This window comes from Peromyscus maniculatus, chromosome 5 (assembly GCF_049852395.1).
Source record: "Peromyscus maniculatus bairdii isolate BWxNUB_F1_BW_parent chromosome 5, HU_Pman_BW_mat_3.1, whole genome shotgun sequence".
NCBI classification, from domain to species: Eukaryota; Metazoa; Chordata; class Mammalia; order Rodentia; family Cricetidae; genus Peromyscus; species Peromyscus maniculatus.
Genome location: NC_134856.1, coordinates 105,048,453 through 105,068,942, shown reverse-complemented (window position 1 = coordinate 105,068,942; position 20,490 = coordinate 105,048,453). Strand labels below are relative to the sequence as shown.

Sequence of the window (20,490 nt, the reverse complement as noted above, 5' to 3'; positions counted from 1 at the left end):
TGCCTGTCAAGACAACCAATAAGAATAGTAGTTGACACTCAAATGCTTTTAGGAAAAATCATGAAACAAGTCAGTTAAGATCACACATGTGCGTCTTGTAATTTATAGGTGCCTTTTTTTAAAACTCAAAATAACTAGTAACATAAAAAACATTTTTAAAGTATCTCTAATACTTCAATAATTTTGGTTAATAACACTTGATTACTTTATTTCCAACATGTAATAATATAAAAATGTAGCTTTAAAAGCTTACTGCAAGCTTTAACTCTGTAGATTTAAATTCTAATTTTTAAAAAATGTAAAATGGTTAGTACTTCCAACTTTAAATATTTTCTCCCACATTGAAATTTGGGAAAACTAATAGCCATATCTAGGCTGTTCATCAGCCCACACACACAGGTAGTACATACAATGTGATACTTCATCCAAAAGATGACCATGTGTGTGGTGTCCGATGAGTGATACATAATGCTGTATAGTCATTTCAGGCTTACAGGCATAATTTTTTTCAAAATACCCCAAAATTAAAGTGTCAGAAGATGTGCAAAGTGGCAGATACCTGTAATCCCAAAATATGAGAATGGAGGCAGGATCAGAAATTCAGTTTTCCTTGGCTGTGTAGTGAGTCTGAGGTTATCATGGGAGAGGTGAAAAGACTGTCTCAAACACTCCAAACTGGGTTTTCTCATGGTGAAACACACCTTTAAGCCCCAGGACTGGTAAGCAGAGGCAGGCGGATCTCTATGAGTTCAAAGCCAGTCTGGTATGTATCAGGAGTTACACACATAGTGAGACTTTGTCAATAATAATAATAATAATAATAATAATAATAAAAACAAAGTTTTACAAAATTCAAAATAATACAATAAGTTTAGTATCAGAAGTGTTTCAGAAGTAAAAATTCTTAACTTCAATTCTCATCTCTACCTCTTCCAAAGATAAGGCTTAGAAACAAGACTCTCTCTTCCCCAGGGTAGGAAAACCAGAGCCATACTTCTCAAAGTAAACAATAAGTACTAAAACAGTCATTTCCACCAACCTTTTAATCTTGCAGCTAGCCATACTAATAGTGATGATAATAATTTTTAAAATCCACAAACGTAATTGTCCAAAAGTAGATCACAACACATCATCAGTTATGAAGTTCTGCCCATCCCTAGGAAGAAGGATGTCACATGGAGGCAAAGAAGAATAAGGAACGGGTCTAGCTAGGTCTCATCACATAGTGTCCCAGAAATGAATTATATGCATTCCCTCCAATCATGTTTCTACACAATGATACATGTTGGTGCTTTTCTCCTTATAAAATCGCCTCTGTATTAGGAGTGGGTGTTCAAAAACACCAAAGACCTTAGACATTCCTCCTGAGCCAGTCATTTGGATGACACCTAGGTAACTAAGCAAACAAATCATTAGCAGTGTATATATGTATGTACGTACATTCCTTCCCAAAGAGTGAAGTTTAAATATGGTCTTATAAAAGAGAATATCCAATTCCTGTATTATTGTGGCACTATCAGTTCTTTTATTACTGAAAAATAAAATGTTTAAATTACCCATGGGTTGGAGTCCAAAGATTCCTGTGCTATGTAAAACTACAAGCTGTCTCATTTGTTCACATGTCTTTTGTTATTAGAGTATTTAATATGACGATGACCCTCAATGATGGATTTAGAAAAGAAAAAAAAAGCAAGATAATTCATAAATAGCCAGCAACTTTTGTATTGCAGAAATGATAGCTAAAATGGACAAAAATTCAAAAATACCATTTACTTATTTGTTTATGTTCTCTACTCCATCCACATATTGTATATATTGACATTTCACATTTGGACACTTTTTTATATTTTGTAGATTCCCCCAAAATTTGAAGTTGCATACTTCAACAGGAAAGGGAGATGGAAATAAATTAGGCCATAAAGAGGAAGGGTCAGAAAAACATCCCCATTGTGTTCATATACATTCTAGTATATATTGGTAAATGTATTTTAAATCTCTAAATCCAATTGATATCAGACAGTATTCTAATTCAGATCAAGGGATTTTAGATATTCAATCAAATGCACATTCCAAGAAAGAAACAAGAGAAAAGGAAGACGGCCACCTCTGCCTCCCGAGAGCTGGGATGAAAGGGCATAAATATGGCAACAGCCATGTCTACTGGGCCTTGTCCCATTGGGGACCTGCTCAGCACTCCCCAACTTCCTTCTTGCCGTGCAGTCAATGGGAATGGCTGTGGATAGCTACCATACATTCTTAAAACAATGATTTTTTTACGTACTTAAAGTATACAAGATAAGAAAAATAGTTACCATAAAATACTTTGCCTGTGTATTCATTCATCATTTTTAGCAACATCAGATAATCAACTCCTGCAACAGACAGAAGGAATACTCAAAACATGAACTTCATTTGGAGACACAACAATTGCAGAATATTCTGCAAGTGTCTGCTTACACAGACCACACCATGGGCACGTGGAAATGTAATAGGAAGCTACCTATCCTTTCAGTTACTTTTTTAATGACATGAAGCTCAAATTCAGTGTCTATCACTACAGTATTACCTTCTCTGGTGTGGGTGTGGGTTACACAGACCCCGGCCTTGGGGAGTCCAAGGACACCTTGGACATCTGTTCTTTTCCGTCACAAGGGTCCCGGGATTTAACTCAGGTCTTCAGTCTACAAGATTCGTTACCTACTGAACCATCTCTAAGTGGTCCACTCCCCTCTTAAGGAAATGCTAGGTTGAAATACAGCCTTATAAGAACACACATGTGGTATTTTAGTCGGTACAGGCGCTTTCCACAAGGCCTGAAGCCCACACGGGGGAAGAAGAGAACTGACTGCTGCAAGTTATGCCCTGACCTACACACACACTAATATACACAATGAAAAAGAATTTAAGTGCTATGTAATATCTTACTACCAGGAACTCCATTAAAAATTAAAAAAAAAATTGAATACCTACAATGATGACATAGAAATGACACCCACAAAAGCAGTTCAGCTTTTTGTGTGTGTGTGTGCTTTTTTTCTTGCCTAACTTTCAGAAGGCCAGTTGCAAACCAGACAGCATTCCAAAAATGTTTCTTCATTGTCTACTGTTCTACTCACCAAATAAGGAAGAGTACATAAGCTCAGATTAATGTATAAGGAAGCAATGCGGTATGTAAAAATGCCAAAAGTGCTGACTTTTACTAAAACTTACCGTCAGGATGTTTTAAAAAGCTTACACAAATTTAAGCAGAATGACAATGTGATCACTCCCTAAAAATTCCAAAGGTGGAGAGCTATTGGGAAAATTCAAGCTCTTTCCATTTCTAAGCAAACAAAAAAATTCAACATCTCAGCCTCTCATACCCTTAGGACCCACATAATTTCCAGAGGGGCAAGCAGAGGGGCAGGGACCGAGAAAGATGCCCGCGTCCCATTACCCAAATGCAAAGTGTCTCCATCTCTGATTGGTGCAACGTGTCCCTACTCATTACTGAGGATGATCTGATTGGGTAATTCTCAAAACCACGGTCGGCAGACCGATTGGAAAAACTTCAGACTGAACTCCAGCCTGTAACCCTGTTCTCGGATTGGATTGCCTAGGGGTAGAGACGAGAGGACTTCCCGCCAAGGTTGTGAGCGTAAAAACGCCTGTGTAGACAGAACCCGCCCAGGAGGCCAATGCTCTTCCCTAGTAATTGCATCGGCCCGGAGCCAACAAATTGATGGTTAAATGACGGACCCTAGCTCTGTGCAGGACACTTAAGACCCTCCAGGACACGTAGACCCATACCCAGGGCACCTACAGAAAGGAACTCCCGATGAAACCCAGCTCTACATCAGGCCGCGAAGGTGGAGTCAGCTGACCAATGCCACAAAAGGCAATCTAAAACATTTACCAGAAAGTTCAGCTCTTTTGAATGAGATCTGTGGGTGGCTCTGAAAAGAGCCGTTTTGAGATTTAAGGCAGGTCGCGCCACTTTACTTCTTACGGGGGGCGGCCTTCTTTGCCTTGGTGGCCTTCGGCTTGGCCGCCTTAGGCTTGGCAGCCTTGGGCTTGGGGGCTTTCGCCTTCGCTGGACTCTTGGCTGCCTTCTTGGGCTTAGCTGCCTTCACCTTTTTCGGGCTCTTGGCAACTTTCTTGGCCCCGGCAGCTGCAGCTGGCTTCTTCGCCTTCTTCGGGGTCTTCTTGGCGGCTTTCTTGGGTGTGGCGGCCCCAGTCGCCTTCTTGGGCTTCTTGGCTGCGCCCGCGGGCTTCTTAGCCTTGGCCGCGCCTGCCTTCTTGGCTTTGGGCTTGGCCTCGCCGGAAGCCGCCTTCTTGTTGAGCTTGAAGGAGCCGGAGGCGCCGGTGCCCTTGGTCTGCACCAGGGTGCCCTTGCTCACCAGGCTCTTGAGCCCCAGCTTGATGCGGCTGTTGTTCTTCTCCACATCGTAGCCGGCGGCCGCCAGCGCCTTCTTGAGCGCGGCCAGGGACACGCCGCTGCGCTCCTTGGAGGCGGCCACAGCCTTGGTGATGAGCTCGGACACCGGGGGTCCGGACGCCTTGCGCTTCCCCGCGGCGGCGCCGGTCTTCTTCGCCTTCTTCTTCACAGGTGTCTTCTCCACAGGTGCAGGAGCAGCGGGGGCTGCTGGCGCGGTCTCAGACATGGCTTACGCCTCGCTAGGAAAGCCAAAAGTGAGCGCAAACTGTCAGAGAGGGTTGTTCCCGGTGCTGAAGGCTCTGGGTTTATATAGAGAGAAGCTGCGTGGTGATTGGTTCCCTGCGCCGTGCGCCGCGCCGCCAGAGAAGGGATCTTCAGCTCTGCCTTGTGGCTGTGTTTGTTGCCCCTTAAAAAAGAGTAAAAATAAAAGAAATATGGGCAGGAAATCATTGGGAACCTGGGGGAAACTGATCCGAGAGCCTGTAGGCTTCATTCTTGCCTCAGTTTGTACAGCTATATTCAAAATGGGCAGCCTGAAACTCCCCTGATTGCCCCAACTCTCTTTCAAACTTAACGTAAATTGAGACAACTTTAAGGTTTTCCTTAAAAATTCTATTTCTCTCGCCATCATTCGCGAACTTTTAGTTCAGGATATGGTTCTGCACATTCTTATCGTGTCTGGATTGTACAGACGAACTTCTTTTGACTCAAATACGTAAGGAAATTCGGGTTTTTCGCGGAAGTAACAGCACAGGCGGTCCGGGGCGGTCTGCACCGAGCTCTAGGAATTGGCACTGGACGGGAAAGTTGTGCGTGCCTGGGGAATGATTATTGTATAAAATATCGATTGTTTTTTAAGGTATTCGAAATACCATAGTGTATAATTCCGGTTCGATGTCCTTGTTTTAGTGATTTAGCCATTTTCTGGAGATGGGATGAGTCTGTGCCTTTCCTATTCTAGATCAACAGCTCTAAGCACATTTCTTCAGACTCTGAAAGGGGAGACCAACTCACACATTCATGGAACAAGAAACTTAGGTCAAGAAGGGACATAAGTTCCTGGAAGCTGAAGAACAGTGGAATATAACCTGGCTTGAAAACTCATTCCTTTTTTAGAAAAACATGTGACTTCAGGACACTCATAAAGCTTTTCCCCCTGACCAACATCTATCATAGCATTTTCTACATATTTCTTGTGTTTTAGAATATTTTGAATACCAATATTGGAAAACAAGCAGATTTGAAAGGAAAATCTGTTTTTGAATTTTTATAATTCTTATTACATATATAATAGTTTGTCATAAGCAAAATTATTAGCTGGTTGTATCCGCCTGAGAACTTGAACAAACATTTCAGAGTGAGCAGGAACGACTTGAAAACTCTATCTCCATTAGTTTGCAATACAATGAAGCTGATATAGCTGGATTCTTATTGGATGATGACAGCAGTTGCTAACTACTTACAATTGCGTACTTATATTTATTCAGTTAGCAGATATTACCATTTCATTCTTGCACGAGTCTTACTGGGCGTTATGACTATTTAAACCCCCCATCTATGAGAAAGTTTTAGAACCATTAAATTCTCTTTCCTAATTTTTTGCATACAGTTAACTTTGTTACTGCTGTGGTCTGGTGACTTATTACTATAACTAGCAAGAACAAGGTTCTTAAAACTTGCATCAACCATGGGAATACAAACTGGAAGCCACAAGACCTTCATTCATTTTCACTCATTATTTTGAAGAGTAACATCAAAAACAAGTTTTTGGTCTTGAATGCAAAAACTACTTGTGCCCTGAAAGAGCACCTTATGCTCATTAGTAAACCTTGAACCTTTTTTATAGAGATTAAAAACATAATAAAAATTCCTAAGATAAGTGAAAGCCGAAACTTATGGCTTCATCTTCTTTCAATTTTGTGTTAGATAGACACACACAAATGTATACCATTACCATACTAATGCTGAGAGATACGAGTCTCATGCTTCACCTACAGGACATGTTCTTGGGTATTATAAAATCTAAAACTTTCGAAAGCTATAGGGAAGTGTGTTTGTATAAGGTAAGTATCAACCGGGCGGGCGGTGGTGCTCCACGCCTTTAATCCCATCACTCTGGAAACAGAGGAGGGTGGGTCTCTAAAGTTGAGGCCAGCATGGTCTGCAGAGCAAGCTCCATGACAGTTAGGGCTACACAGAGAAACTCTGCTTCAGAAAATAATAACAATGAGATAAGTATCAAGAAGAGAAAATAAAATAAGGGGAAGGAGACAGCGTTAGCGGAGTCAAATGTGCTCCAAAGGTCCAGAAGTTAGAGGTCTCGATTGTACATTCCCTTCCATTGACATTACGTGAAGATTGTGGCAACTTGAAAGTTTCTCCCAAGCATAACCAGTCTGCATTAATTTCATTTTCTAAATTGGGCACTTTGAAGTATTTAAATGAATGCTTCCAAATATTAGGTCCCTGACCCCACCCCACCCCCACATCTGTAAAGTCTTTCACATGTGGAAGCTGAATAGACTCTAGTATGCTTGAGGAATATTCTGAATCCTCCCTGTCTTTAGAAAGACCCCTTCTCCAGTATACAGCACATTCCCATCCAGAGTCTGCATAACTGAAACTGTGTTTAACACGTCTCAGAGCAAGGTCAATGCAACCAGGCTATGGCTGCTTCACGACGATACTGGGAAACAGCTAGGAATATGCTGAGCTGATGCCCCATCCGACCCCTCACCCCGAAGTTAGTTTTCCCACACGTGGCCTTTGAGTTCTTTAGGTGGGGAGGGAGGATGTGCCACTCTGTTGTCGAAACCTGGTGTGCTCACACCAGTTTTGGCATTCTGGCATTTAGAGTGAATGGGGTGTAAAATGTGTCTTTCTGAAAAGAAATGTGGGAAATCTCTGTGGGTCAATTGGGTTAAGCTAAATACCAACTACATTCTGAGTAATTGGGACTTTTTTAAAATAGTTTTTCCTCTTCCGTCATCACAGAAATATCTCAGACAAGCACTAGCCAAAGCACATCTTCAAGATGACCTCTCCAGACAAGGATGAGGATCACACCTGCTCAGACGCTAAAAAAGTTAAATTGCCTCAGATTCGATTTCAGTCTGAATTAGAGTGTATTCCAAGACTACCTGTGCTCCACTGCCTCAAAAAAATAATTAAATAAATACCTCTGTAGTGTTCAAAAGGGCACTGAACCAAATTGTGTGCAGCCTGAGAAAACATCGAAATTCTCCTATCACACATATCACAGTGACGTATGTGTACAGCCTTACTTCTGTAACATATTATTGAGATGTTACTTTACAGAATTTGGGTGTTCTTGTTTAATTTGCAAACGTTAGCTGTTTCCTTGCAACAGACAACGGGATAGCAAGGCTATGAGACACAGAACCCACCCCAGCAACAATAGCTTTTTTTAAAAGAGGATTAGCTTTCCAGCCTGGGCAAGTCTTCATCTTTCCAGATGAAACAGCATTTCATGAGATGAAAAACAGTACATATATTCGATCAATACCAGCTCCCTTCGTAGAAATTTGAAAACGGAGCTTGTGCAGGCCTCCGACAACGGCAAAACTTCATGACAGGTCAGATTTAATAATGCTAGCAAAAATTGACTTTTTTCTAAATCTTCCACTTAAAAGGCAATCTTATTGAACTATGTCTGGTTTTGTAGGCAAGTGTGCGGCTACAACCTCCTTTTTACAAATGATGTATGGTTAGGACAACTATCAAGTATCAGCTGTCAGAACGCACAAGCACACTCCTGAAGGACACGACCTGGTAACTAAGAACTCCAAGAGGAAAGCGGAAGACGCACATTCCCCTCGAGCACAGCGCCGGTGCCTTCCTCCAGGCAGTCAAGTCAGCCGGTGAGGTAGAGGGGCGGATACAAAAGCACCTTCCCGCCCGCGCCTTTTCAGTTCCCTAAGAGGTCCGCAGTCCTCGTATATATAGCAGCTGTAGAGGGCGCTTGAGTAGTTTGACTTCAGCTCAGATTCTCCAACATGTCTGGTCGCGGTAAGGGTGGAAAGGGTCTCGGAAAAGGAGGCGCCAAGCGCCACCGCAAAGTCCTGCGCGACAACATCCAGGGCATCACCAAGCCCGCCATCCGCCGCCTGGCCCGGCGCGGCGGCGTCAAGCGCATCTCCGGCCTCATCTACGAGGAGACCCGCGGGGTGCTGAAGGTCTTCCTGGAGAACGTGATCCGCGACGCCGTCACCTACACGGAGCACGCCAAGCGCAAGACCGTCACGGCCATGGACGTGGTCTACGCGCTCAAGCGCCAGGGACGCACGCTCTACGGCTTCGGCGGCTGAGCTCCGGCTCCCACTTCTTTCTCTAACGGCCCTTTTCAGGGCCACCCACTTTATCATGAAAGGGCTTGTTGCTTCATTTCTCAACCCCAAGTTCCCCGACAGTACGGTTAGCATGGCGGTCCCGAGATTTCTGAGTAAGGGATGAGTGTTGGCAATTATTTTAGACTACGCTATGATTAATAGTGCAAGACTCAGGCCCCGGGTACCTTTGTTACAGCCGTACATCAACTTACTGGGCTGAAGGCTGAGGTTCCACACCATCCCATCCTAACTCTTACGAGGTAACATAGTTCCAGAGTGACAGATCTCATTACCATGTAAGAGATCATTTGTCCGTCACTGAAATGCTCCTACTACTCATTAAGTTAGGCTCTATCCTATTGTGATTCAGGCTCTCCCTCCACGTCGAATTATTTACCTCCAAACTAAGGATTCAAGTTCTACAGAGCCCAAACCAGTCTTCAAGTTGAGTTCAAAAGCGAGCTTCCGGGCCATTTGCCACTCGTAATTTAGCAATGTCAAGATTCCATGCTCACTGGCACACGTCCTGTTTTTCCCATTTTTATGTTTGCTTTCTGGGTCCTAGCCCAGTGACTTTAAACGTGAGTTGTCTGTTGAATTATCCAGTCTCTGATTGTCATCTCTCCACAGTGCGAGGTTGGTAAGACATCCAAGCCCCAAAAGAAAATGGTATTAGTCTTTTGCTTTTTTTTTTTGCTTTTTCGAGACGGTTTCTCTGTGTAGTTTTGGTGCCTGTCCTGGAGATCTCGCTCTGGAGACCAGGCTGGCCTTGAACTCACAGAGATCCACCTGGCTCTGCCTCCCGAGTGCTGGGATTAAAGGCGTGTGCCAGCGCCGCCCAGCCTTGCCTTCTTATAATCAATACAGTATAGTGACCAGAGGTGCCTTACAGGACACCTGTGGCCTTACACAGTTTCCCTTACCATTGCAGTGTTTCTTAAGCAGGTTTTTTTTTTTTTCATTTCATTGTACAAAAATAGAATTGTCTCAATTGAGTATCCTGTACCTAAAGAATAAAATCCCAACTCCTGTGTTTGGTCTGACATCTGTCTGGCCTCCATAGTCTCACCCTAACCATGCATTCTACCCCTGACTAGACTGAACACTTTTCCAAATGAAATCACCATATATACATGTGCGCTCTGTCCCCTTCCTACCTGGGCCAAGGAATGCCAGTGCCAAGTACGGAGCCTAACACAGTAGGTACTCAGGCCAAATAAAATTAAAGGGTGTTAAGAAGAAACTGGCTTCCCTCGAAGTCTCTTTGGCCTGCAGAATGACCATGAGATTTTGACCAAGAATACCCATGTAGAATGACAGTTAAGAGCAAACCCTTACCTTTGAAGAAAAAGGCTTTTTAAATCCTGTTAGCCTGGTGGGATTTAAACACAGTCCGTGTGAACAACTCATCTAATCAGATTTACTAGTAAGCTTTCTCTCAGAAAACCTCAACTTCAGTTCTAAGCAGAAAGGTGGCCCCGTACAAAGCACTTGGGTTTTTTGTCTGTAGCTTTTGTGAGTCCACATTCTGGACATAACAGTTTTATGTTTAATACATAAATATTCTAGTTTATACATCCTGTAGTGTGGTACTGTGAGTCTGAGAAGGCGAAGAGCCAGGGCAGCAACTAGTTAAAGAAAGGTGAGCGCTGGGCCTGTCCTCTGTCAGCGTCTGCAGAGTCTGGCATATCTGAGTCTCTGTGCTTGGTAAACAGTAGCTTTGACCCGCCTGGGTCATTCCACACCTTACAACAATCTAGCAGGCATAAAATTAATTCTGAATTTCTCAGTTTTTAAGAAACCCTTCCGGGTGAATACGGCCAGGTCTGCAGGGCTCCTTTCTCACCTACCTGCTTCTCCATAGGCACAGGATTAAACTGTTCACTTGACTGTCCCTTCCTGCATCTTCATCTGGCATCCCTACTAACCTTTGCTAGTGTTCCTGCCTGAAATGTCCCACTCCAACGACTTCAGAATCTGGACCCAAAATAGGAAAGAAGTATGCATGCAGATGGCCAGCACCCTGGAGCAGTGAACCATGAAGCTTCTAGATTCTCACCACAGGTAGGCCTTTTAAGCCTGCTAACGACCTGTTACTTGTTGATAGCACGATAGTTTCTAACATAACCATATATCAACTTAACTTCTCACTTGAATAAAAATGCTCAATGAAATCAATTACATAATCTTATCTACCAAATTATGTAGCAGCCCTTTTCATAGAAAGGTGGAGGTGGCTCTGAAAAGAGCCTTTGGGTTTGTTCGGAAATGTAATCAAAATTACGCCCTCTCCCCGCGGATGCGGCGGGCCAGCTGGATGTCCTTGGGCATGATGGTGACCCGCTTGGCGTGGATGGCGCACAGGTTGGTGTCCTCGAACAGACCCACCAGGTACGCCTCGCTGGCCTCCTGCAGCGCCATCACGGCCGAGCTCTGGAAGCGCAGGTCGGTCTTGAAGTCCTGCGCGATCTCGCGCACCAGGCGCTGGAACGGCAGCTTGCGGATCAGCAGCTCGGTCGACTTCTGGTAGCGCCGGATCTCGCGCAGTGCCACGGTGCCGGGCCGGTAGCGGTGCGGCTTCTTCACGCCGCCGGTGGCCGGGGCGCTCTTGCGGGCGGCCTTGGTGGCCAGCTGCTTGCGCGGGGCCTTGCCGCCGGTGGACTTGCGGGCCGTCTGCTTGGTACGAGCCATTGTTAGAGAAAAGAGCAAATTGTAAAGTAGAAATACGTTGGTTCCTATTTATAAAGGCCAGGTCTTCCTGATTGGTTGGAATCTTCAAACGCCGCGCCATGAATGATGTATGCGGAAGTGCTTGGCAATTGGATAACAGACCTCAATTTTTAAATTTGTAACCAATAGGAATGTCCTACATTGTCTGATGTCTGGTTCTTTGTTACATATTACTTCCTTAAGTACATTGTTGCCATTAAATAACATAATTGTTCAATTTTGCTTACCAGCAAATTAGTAAGAAATACTATTGCGATTTTGGTTGCACAACGCCGGAACAGTTTAAAGGGATACTACTAGAACCCGGGCATCTTCCTATTTCGACTAAAATGTGGTCAGACACGCACGAACACGGTCGATTTTTTCCACTTTTTAATAAATTCATAAATTCCATATTCGCCTTGGCGTCAGCAAAGCTAACTAATATACCTACAAAAAAAATCACCAGAATGATTTCCAGAAGCTATGTTTGGAGATCATCTAAATTGCACTGCTGTTGCAATGTGGAGGGACCTTTGATTCCTGAGTGAAAAAGAAAAGTTTGCCCAATTAAAACGAACTGTACAGTAATTAAAATATCTAGAAGCATTCAGTGAATAATTTCTGTCTTCCCTCCCGAGAGGCGTTTGTGTCGACCTCTATTTCAATTGGGCAAACTCCAGTTGACGTCACCGAAATATCACTCAATCAGAAGTGTGCTTTTTCATGCCTCATTTAAATAACACCCTTATAAAAGAGCAAAGCCCAGAGGACTGAGCATTGAGTTCCTGTTGTTCCTTTCTCACCATGCCTGAGCCCGCGAAGTCCGCTCCCGCCCCGAAGAAGGGCTCCAAGAAGGCCGTGACCAAGGCCCAGAAGAAGGACGGCAAGAAGCGCAAGCGCAGCCGCAAGGAGAGCTACTCGGTGTACGTGTACAAGGTGCTGAAGCAGGTGCACCCCGACACGGGCATCTCGTCCAAGGCCATGGGCATCATGAACTCGTTCGTCAACGACATCTTCGAGCGCATCGCGGGCGAGGCGTCGCGCCTGGCGCACTACAACAAGCGCTCGACCATCACGTCCCGGGAGATCCAGACGGCCGTGCGCCTGCTGCTGCCCGGGGAGCTGGCCAAGCACGCCGTGTCCGAGGGCACCAAGGCCGTCACCAAGTACACCAGCTCCAAGTGAGCGGCGGACCGCACCGCAACCCAAAGGCTCTTTTCAGAGCCACCCACAACTTCAAAACTTAGAGCTTTAATGCTGCTGGCCTAGGAAATCATGAGAAGTATACATACCCTCTTAAGTGCAGTACTGTCTGTAGGAGTGCTTTGAAATTAGGTTAATGGCATGTGGAGTCCATTTAATGTATGTTTGAACTTTAAAAGAGGATGCTCCTAAACTCTTTATTAGTCCTTAAATCTGAAAAGACCAGATACCCAAGAAATTCAACTACCTAATCCAGGGAAACTTCTCTATGATATGCCAATAACCTTTATTTATGAATACTGCAATAGGAGTTTGTGTAGGGTATTCTTACTAGAAATGAAACCCCAAATAACCTTGGTATGTTTTCATCTTAGAAATAAGTATGTAAAATCCAACCAGATGTACAGAGAAGTCTTGAATCAGTTATTTAGAGTTGCTTTTTAAAAGTTGGGTATGCTGTTGATGTCATTAGTACAAGCCACCTCAAGTTACACCAGAACAGTTCGGTGCATATCCCCAACTGTTGGTATCTTCACCATCCAGGACTCATGGGATGAAAAGGTAACTGGAGGACAGGGAAGATCACTAAAATCCTGCGTCTACAGTTTGTTGTAGTGCACACCCTTAATCCCATCATTTGGGAGCAGTACCAGGTACTCGTGAGTTCCTGACCGGCCTGGTCATACATCTTTAATCCCATCATTCTGTGCTATACAAAGAGATCCTACATAGATAGAAAGACACACAGATGATAGATTGTATTGTGCCAAAATTTCTAACTAAATGAAATATTGCAGTATGTAACTGGAGGCAGAGCCAAACTTGGTTAATCACTTACCAAGTCTGCTGAGTATTAAAAAAAAAAAAATACTTATTGAGGAAAGACTAATAAATAGAAAACATCCATTTTGTCTTCTGGGAAGGAAGTCAATCATTGGCTTTTTACAAAGAAAATGTTTAAACAGAAGGCACCTGAGCCTGGAAGTGAAAGGCTCCAATATGTCTGCCCCAAGGGTACTTGTGGGATAAAAATTGGCTCCCTATACAGTGGGGAAAGGTGATTACAAGTGCAAGTTACCCCTTAATCAATCTTCATGGCTCTTCATGGAACAGTGTTCAGAAAATAGTGGTTTTAGCACGATTGGGGCTGAGTTTTCAGCCTCCAAATATCCAATAGCCTTCCTTCCATCACAGTCTCTGGCACAATTGCTTAACAAACAGCCTTCAAATCTGTCACATACACAGACCACTGTGATCATAGCCTGCTGCACAAATCCAGTGACCAGGGGCAGGACTTTCCAGATTAATGATTGTTAAGCCAACTGAAGAAAAAAATGAAGTTTTAGAACCTCAAAAAATAAAAAGCACAGAGGGCTTTGGCGTACACCTTTAATCCCAGCACTTGGCAGAGGGGGAGACCGGCGTATCTCCCATTTACAGACCATTCTAGGCTACAAAGCCAGTTGCAGGACATACCAGGATACATGTGACCCTTTTAAAAAAAGGGGGGAGGGGGGCAAAGGATTTGCTGAAGGGGGTACTAGTGGAAGGAGACTGTAGAGTGATAGCTAAATAGCAAAGTTACATTTTTGAAGTCTAGGAAAACACACCGTTACAATTTTATGAGCTTTGCCCTTCGAAGATGATTCACAATTACATACAAATGTGCAATTGTAAAATTTTACCTTCTGAAAATGCTCGGCCGCCTACTGTACCCAAGCATCAAAGGTTGTGTCTGTGTGAAATACAACTTACTGTAAATTTAAGTCTTGAAATACCCTATTTCAATGGAATTGAGATGGGAATAGAAGATGGCAAGGAAAGGAACCCCAGACAGACTCACTTGGTGTGAACAGTCTTTGTCCAAAAGAGAATCCTGTAAATGACACAACCACTCTAGACTTATGCAGAGAAACACCTTTGAATGCATATTAAAACAACCCTAACAAAATGGGAAAGGACGTTACAGCTTTTTTTTTGGAAGATGGGTGGCTCTAAGAAGAGCCTTTAAAAGTGGTTGATTAAATGGGAGGAACGCTTTAAGCCCTTTCCCCGCGGATGCGGCGGGCCAGCTGGATGTCCTTGGGCATGATGGTGACCCGCTTGGCGTGGATGGCGCACAGGTTGGTGTCCTCGAAAAGACCCACCAGGTAGGCCTCGCAGGCCTCCTGCAGCGCCATCACGGCCGAGCTCTGGAAGCGCAGGTCGGTCTTGAAGTCCTGCGCGATCTCGCGCACCAGGCGCTGGAACGGCAGCTTGCGGATCAGCAGCTCGGTCGACTTCTGGTAGCGCCGGATCTCGCGCAGCGCCACGGTGCCGGGCCGGTAGCGGTGCGGCTTCTTCACGCCGCCGGTGGCCGGGGCGCTCTTGCGGGCGGCCTTGGTGGCCAGCTGCTTGCGCGGCGCTTTGCCGCCGGTGGACTTGCGAGCGGTCTGCTTGGTGCGAGCCATAACAGTAAAGGACAGAAGGAATGAAAATAACTAAACAGCACAAGGACTGCCTTTATGTAGGTTTGCTTTCGCGCGTGCGCACCAGCTTGTTCCCCGCCACCCCAGAGAAACAACCTGATAGGCTTGCGTCACTTTTCAAAAGGCCCGCGCAATAGTACGATTGGCTGAGGATTTCAAGTGGTAATTTGTTAACTTTTGCAAACTGATTGTGATAAATCGCTAACGGTAAAACAGGTTTTAGCACACTAAAAACATTTGTTTTAGCAGAATAAAAATATTTGTTTTAGCACACCCTAGCTTTCTTAGATTTGACTGCACGCTTCTCCTGTATTGAACCGCTTGCTGAACTTGAGGACAAGAAACCGGACTTTAACATGTCATGACGCTTAAGTTCCCAAAAGGCACTATGGAAAACATGTTGGCCACCCTCCCTTGGGTTTCTTTTTTTTTTTCCATTCTAGCGCATGGACTGTAATGTTGTAGCTCGAAGCATAGTGTTCTAGGAGGGTGGAATGTCACCAAGAGGACAGCATGAAAATAAGGGGAACACATCAACTAGCCCCAGAATGCTGCCTTGTCACTTTCGGTAAAGCCTTATTCTAAATAACAATTTCAAAAAAGCCCTTGAGCTGACATTGGCTTCTTCGATCCTAGGCACTTTCCAACCTTCCTGCCCTGGAATATTTTAAAGGCACTACGCGAAGCGCTAAATGAAATAAATTCTGTCCAAGGTACAACAGCACGTTTATGCGATATCCGGATTCTCTGCTTGTGCAAGACAATTAAGCTAACTAGAATTCAGTTATTGGAATATGGTTCCATGCTTCTTGCACTGACATAGTGGTTTTACCGATCACAAAAAAATAGTTTAGGTTACTAAACTCTCATATGAAAAGGTGATGGCTCTGAAAAGAGCCTTTGGGTTCACAGAAGAAAAACTAAGGGCACTGCTCTTATTTCCCCTTGGCCTTGTGGTGGCTCTCGGTCTTCTTGGGCAGCAGCACCGCCTGGATGTTGGGCAGGACGCCGCCCTGCGCGATGGTGACGCGGCCCAGCAGCTTGTTGAGCTCCTCGTCGTTGCGGATGGCCAGCTGCAGGTGGCGCGGGATGATGCGCGTCTTCTTGTTGTCGCGGGCCGCGTTGCCCGCCAGCTCCAGGATCTCGGCCGTCAGGTACTCCAGCACGGCCGCCAGGTAGACCGGGGCGCCGGCGCCCACCCGCTCCGAGTAGTTGCCCTTGCGGAGCAGCCGGTGCACGCGGCCCACGGGGAACTGCAGGCCGGCCCGGGACGAGCGGGTCTTGGCCTTGGCGCGAGCCTTGCCGCCCTGCTTGCCGCGTCCAGACATGTTTCAGAACTACCTTGCAAAATTGGCTCACGAAAAACTAGAAGTGCGGCAACAGCGAACTTATAGGCATGGGCCGGCGCGAAAACAGAGTGATTTCATTGGCTACACATTCTATTTCACCTCAACCAATGGTGACAGTGGTTTTGAAATATCTTTGTTCTGATTGGACCTTTCGTATATGACGTCCGTAGAATCGCTAGCAAGGCTAGCCAGAGTTTTATTTAAATAGCAGGGAGGACTGAAGCATTTTCAAAATCGGTTTTGTTTTTAATACTCTGAGCTTAGTCTGTTCATCATGCCTGAGCCCGCCAAGTCCGCTCCCGCCCCGAAGAAGGGCTCCAAGAAGGCCGTGACCAAGGCCCAGAAGAAGGACGGCAAGAAGCGCAAGCGCAGCCGCAAGGAGAGCTACTCGGTGTACGTGTACAAGGTGCTGAAGCAGGTGCACCCCGACACGGGCATCTCGTCCAAGGCCATGGGCATCATGAACTCGTTCGTCAACGACATCTTCGAGCGCATCGCGGGCGAGGCGTCGCGCCTGGCGCACTACAACAAGCGCTCGACCATCACGTCCCGGGAGATCCAGACGGCCGTGCGCCTGCTGCTGCCCGGGGAGCTGGCCAAGCACGCCGTGTCCGAGGGCACCAAGGCCGTCACCAAGTACACCAGCTCCAAGTGAGCGGCGGATCTCACCGCAACCCAAAGGCTCTTTTCAGAGCCACTCACTTGTTCCTTGAGAACTGTAACTATCTGCACAACATAATTGGTGTTTCGTACTGGGTGTGAACCACAGTGTTTGGTTGTAGCATGATTGGGATGTGGTCACTAGTCTGAACAGCTTACATTTTAAATAACAATGTATCTGCATAGTCAAGTTTAAATTTATCTTGTGATGATCGTAGGTATTTTTATATATAAGGAAAACTAGTCATAATGCCCTCTTTATACCACCTATTTGCTTCTGTCTCTGGTGCGGAGATTAAAGGCGTATGCCTGCCCTTTTTTATCTTGGTTTTGTCTTTTGAGGTGATCTCACTCTAGTGCTCACTGTCCTGGAATTCACTGTAAATCAGGCTGGCCTACACAGTTCAGGGTTCCTAAGTGTACCTCCCAACTGCTGGGATTGAAGGCCTGTGGCACCATGCCCGGCCCCCAAATTTAACAACTTTTCTAAATGGAGGACTCCGGCAATCCATCTGGAGTCAGTAATTTCTTATTACCTTCGTGATTTATCTGCCCACTAAACAAATGACTGTGAATGTTAAATGACCCAATAAAGTAGAGACTTGTAAAATAAAATTGCCAAGCACTATATGTTATTTAAACTTTCATTTTTCAGTACTGCTTGCTAACTTTAAGCATCTTTTTAAACAATTTATTCAGAAATATTCAAACCTCGTTTAATACATCCCTCCAGACAAAAGTAACAGTTCTGAATACTTAGAATTATGGATTTAGGCAATTGATCCCATTTACAGCAGTTCCTAATCCTACATAGGAGGTAGTTAGTAATTACTGCATGACATTCTTGAGATTAATAAAAGCCGTTGAGGCTGGACAGTGACCACACGAGGGGAGTTGCCTATGGTGCTTCAAGCCTTGTATCTCACCGAGGTCCCTGTGGATCTAATGGGGCTATGGTCTAGCAGCTTTGCTAATCCTCTGTGTCAAAGTTCTTCAACTGGTCCTGTAAAGGATGCTTTTCTAACAGAACACCTCCTGTCTTATTGGGGCGTCCAAGACCCTTTACCTCTAAATATTGTTGCCCCTCAAGCAACGTAAGGACTCTCCACAAACTCACTAGCACTAACAAGAACTAATTAGGAAAAGATTGGAGCACAAGAGAGACTTGCTAGTTATAACATTTCACCCTTGAATGCGCCTAGCCCCAGGGTAGGCTGAGGAAGATGTGAAACTATATGCAGAGCACGGTTGATTTTAGCTTCAATACTTTTGCTTACAGAGTTTTTGTTGTTGTTATTTTTATGTATATGTATATATGTATGTGTCTCTGCATAAGTGATTTCCCCTGGAACTGGAGTTACTGTGGTCGTTGTGAACCAACCAACATAGGTGGAGGGCACTGAACTCTAAGCCTCTCCAAGAGCAGTACACTCTCTTAACTACCACTGATGCCTATCTAGCCAAACCTCAATATTTTTAATATTGTCAGTATTTCCATTTTTGCTAAAAAATAGAAGCTAGAAATATGAATGTTGAAGGGTAAGCCTTAAATCTGCAAAGCCATACACAGACTAACCACTTTTCATTGCCTAGACCACTGATCCAAACCATTGTCCTTCACAAACTACATTTTTGTAGTAGCCTTCTTACTATTTTCCTTATCACTATCTTCCATCAAGCATCTATATTGATGTTTTAAAATATAAATCAGATCTTGCCTGTTCTCAGCCCAAACTCCTATAATGGTTTCCACTGTTATGCCCAGATCAAGGGGACCCTCAAAAGACCCCTCACGGAGGCCAAATCCCATGTATAAAAGCAAAGAGCCTTTATTTTTCAAGGTCCGAGCTTGGTCTCTCTGTCTGTCCAATGCAAGCCTGAGTAGGGTGGGATTTTGATCATAGCAGAGGTTGGAGTGAGGGTATGTCCAGGGTTCAGGGCATTTGTCTAGGGGTATAGGGAATGTCTGGGCTTCTAAGCCTGTCATGGCAGCTGTGTGGTCAGCTGTTTTGGAACACACACACCCATCTTACCCACTTCAATGACAGCAAAACCCAAAGTAGTTCCAAGAGCCCACAAAAGTACCCAAGAACCACTCCCTTCCATTTGGGTTTCAGGCTGTCTCAGCTCCCCAGACTTTCATAGATGACCAACAGGAACTTTCACACTGTCAATATCATCACGTCATCTAAATAAATATTACCTCCTCCTGGCACACACTGTGCCTTTTCCTGTTTCAGTAATCTGCATAACACTTAGCCGTGTGCTGCTTGATGTGTCTGAATTCCCACGCCCAATTGACACCACGTCCTGGAAGATTTAAAAATATTTTGTCCTGGGCTAGAGAAACTGCTCCAGCACTGACCGCTCTTGCAGAGGAAAAGGAATCCATTCCCAACGCCTACATGGTGGTTCACAACTGTTCTGAACCCCAGTTCCAGGGGGTCCGAAACCCTCTCCTGGCCTCCTTGGGAACATGGTGCACTAACACTCATACATATACATTTAAATTATTTATACCTGTAATCCCCAGAGCACAGAACTGTGCCTGATGCTTGGTGTGTTCAGATTACTTTTTTAAGCCTCGGGTACTTTTTTCTTCCTCAAACAGGTTCTTAACCTCCAATAGTGTCTTTTTTTTTTCCGTACCCACAGAAACCCTTATCTTTAAAAATAAAGATGAGAGCTTTATTTAAAGGTGGTGGCACAGGCCTCTAACCCGAGTCCTCGGGATTAAAGGCAAAAGCAAGCGGCCGAAGCAGGCCAATCTCTGAATTTGAGGCCAGCCTAGTCTAGAGGGAGTTCCAGGATAGCCAGGGTTACACAAAGAAGCCGTCTCAAAAAATAAAAACCAAAAATGATAATAATAATAATGATGACAATAATAAAGATAAGCAGGGAGACAGCCAGAAGCCTCAGTGAGTCAAGTGATTGCTGCAAACCCGCTAACCTGAGTTGGCTGCTTAGGTGGAAGGAGACCCAACCCCCATACATTGTTCTTATTAACACAGAGAGTAAATAAAGTTAGAAGAAAATCACATTAACTCCATTAGTTTTCTTGATTTCAGAGGATAACCTTACAAGTTACTTGCTGGTCACAAAGAGCACTTCTTCTATTGTTTTTAAACAAGGCATCAGGACATTTAACCACAAATTGTCCGGTGTACAGTACTCTCAAATCTTAGCACTCCTAGCTGAAACCAGATTCCTGAAGATACAAACAGACCACGTCGAAAATGTCAAAAGTGTGCTTATGTCAATAGTGCCTCAAGTTGTTCATTCAGATATCCAACCGACCAATCAACAAAGAAACTCGGATGTTTGCACAAAGC

General features: G+C 44.7%; 7 protein-coding genes across 7 annotated transcripts; 3 read left to right on the top strand and 4 right to left on the bottom strand.

The window, feature by feature from the left end:
- Window positions 1–3,865: 3,865 nt before the first annotated feature.
- Window positions 3,866–4,707, bottom strand: LOC102905429 (histone H1.3). Its single transcript, XM_006993163.4, has one exon. The coding sequence runs from the start codon at window positions 4,641–4,643 to the stop codon at window positions 3,978–3,980; it is 666 nt and encodes a 221-aa protein (XP_006993225.1). The 5' UTR covers window positions 4,644–4,707; the 3' UTR covers window positions 3,866–3,977.
- A 3,695-nt stretch (window positions 4,708–8,402) lies between these two features.
- LOC102911145 (histone H4) lies at window positions 8,403–8,764 on the top strand. The gene has a single exon (XM_042270430.2). It carries the CDS (start codon window positions 8,434–8,436, stop codon window positions 8,743–8,745), a length of 312 nt encoding a protein of 103 aa, XP_042126364.1. The 5' UTR covers window positions 8,403–8,433; the 3' UTR covers window positions 8,746–8,764.
- Window positions 8,765–10,994: 2,230 nt separating this feature from the next.
- LOC143273430 (histone H3) lies at window positions 10,995–11,481 on the bottom strand. The gene has a single exon (XM_076573022.1). The coding sequence runs from the start codon at window positions 11,455–11,457 to the stop codon at window positions 11,047–11,049; it is 411 nt and encodes a 136-aa protein (XP_076429137.1). The 5' UTR covers window positions 11,458–11,481; the 3' UTR covers window positions 10,995–11,046.
- Window positions 11,482–12,259: 778 nt separating this feature from the next.
- LOC143273431 (histone H2B type 1-C/E/F/G/I) lies at window positions 12,260–12,696 on the top strand. Its single transcript, XM_076573023.1, has one exon. It carries the CDS (start codon window positions 12,283–12,285, stop codon window positions 12,661–12,663), a length of 381 nt encoding a protein of 126 aa, XP_076429138.1. The 5' UTR covers window positions 12,260–12,282; the 3' UTR covers window positions 12,664–12,696.
- Window positions 12,697–14,667: 1,971 nt separating this feature from the next.
- Window positions 14,668–15,146, bottom strand: H3c8 (H3 clustered histone 8). The gene has a single exon (XM_076571565.1). The coding sequence runs from the start codon at window positions 15,129–15,131 to the stop codon at window positions 14,721–14,723; it is 411 nt and encodes a 136-aa protein (XP_076427680.1). The 5' UTR covers window positions 15,132–15,146; the 3' UTR covers window positions 14,668–14,720.
- An 884-nt stretch (window positions 15,147–16,030) lies between these two features.
- LOC143273427 (histone H2A type 1-B) lies at window positions 16,031–16,501 on the bottom strand. Its single transcript, XM_076573019.1, has one exon. The coding sequence runs from the start codon at window positions 16,475–16,477 to the stop codon at window positions 16,085–16,087; it is 393 nt and encodes a 130-aa protein (XP_076429134.1). The 5' UTR covers window positions 16,478–16,501; the 3' UTR covers window positions 16,031–16,084.
- A 245-nt stretch (window positions 16,502–16,746) lies between these two features.
- On the top strand, window positions 16,747–17,179 carry LOC143273428 (histone H2B type 1-C/E/F/G/I). The gene has a single exon (XM_076573020.1). The coding sequence runs from the start codon at window positions 16,773–16,775 to the stop codon at window positions 17,151–17,153; it is 381 nt and encodes a 126-aa protein (XP_076429135.1). The 5' UTR covers window positions 16,747–16,772; the 3' UTR covers window positions 17,154–17,179.
- The last annotated feature ends 3,311 nt before the right edge of the window (window positions 17,180–20,490 follow it).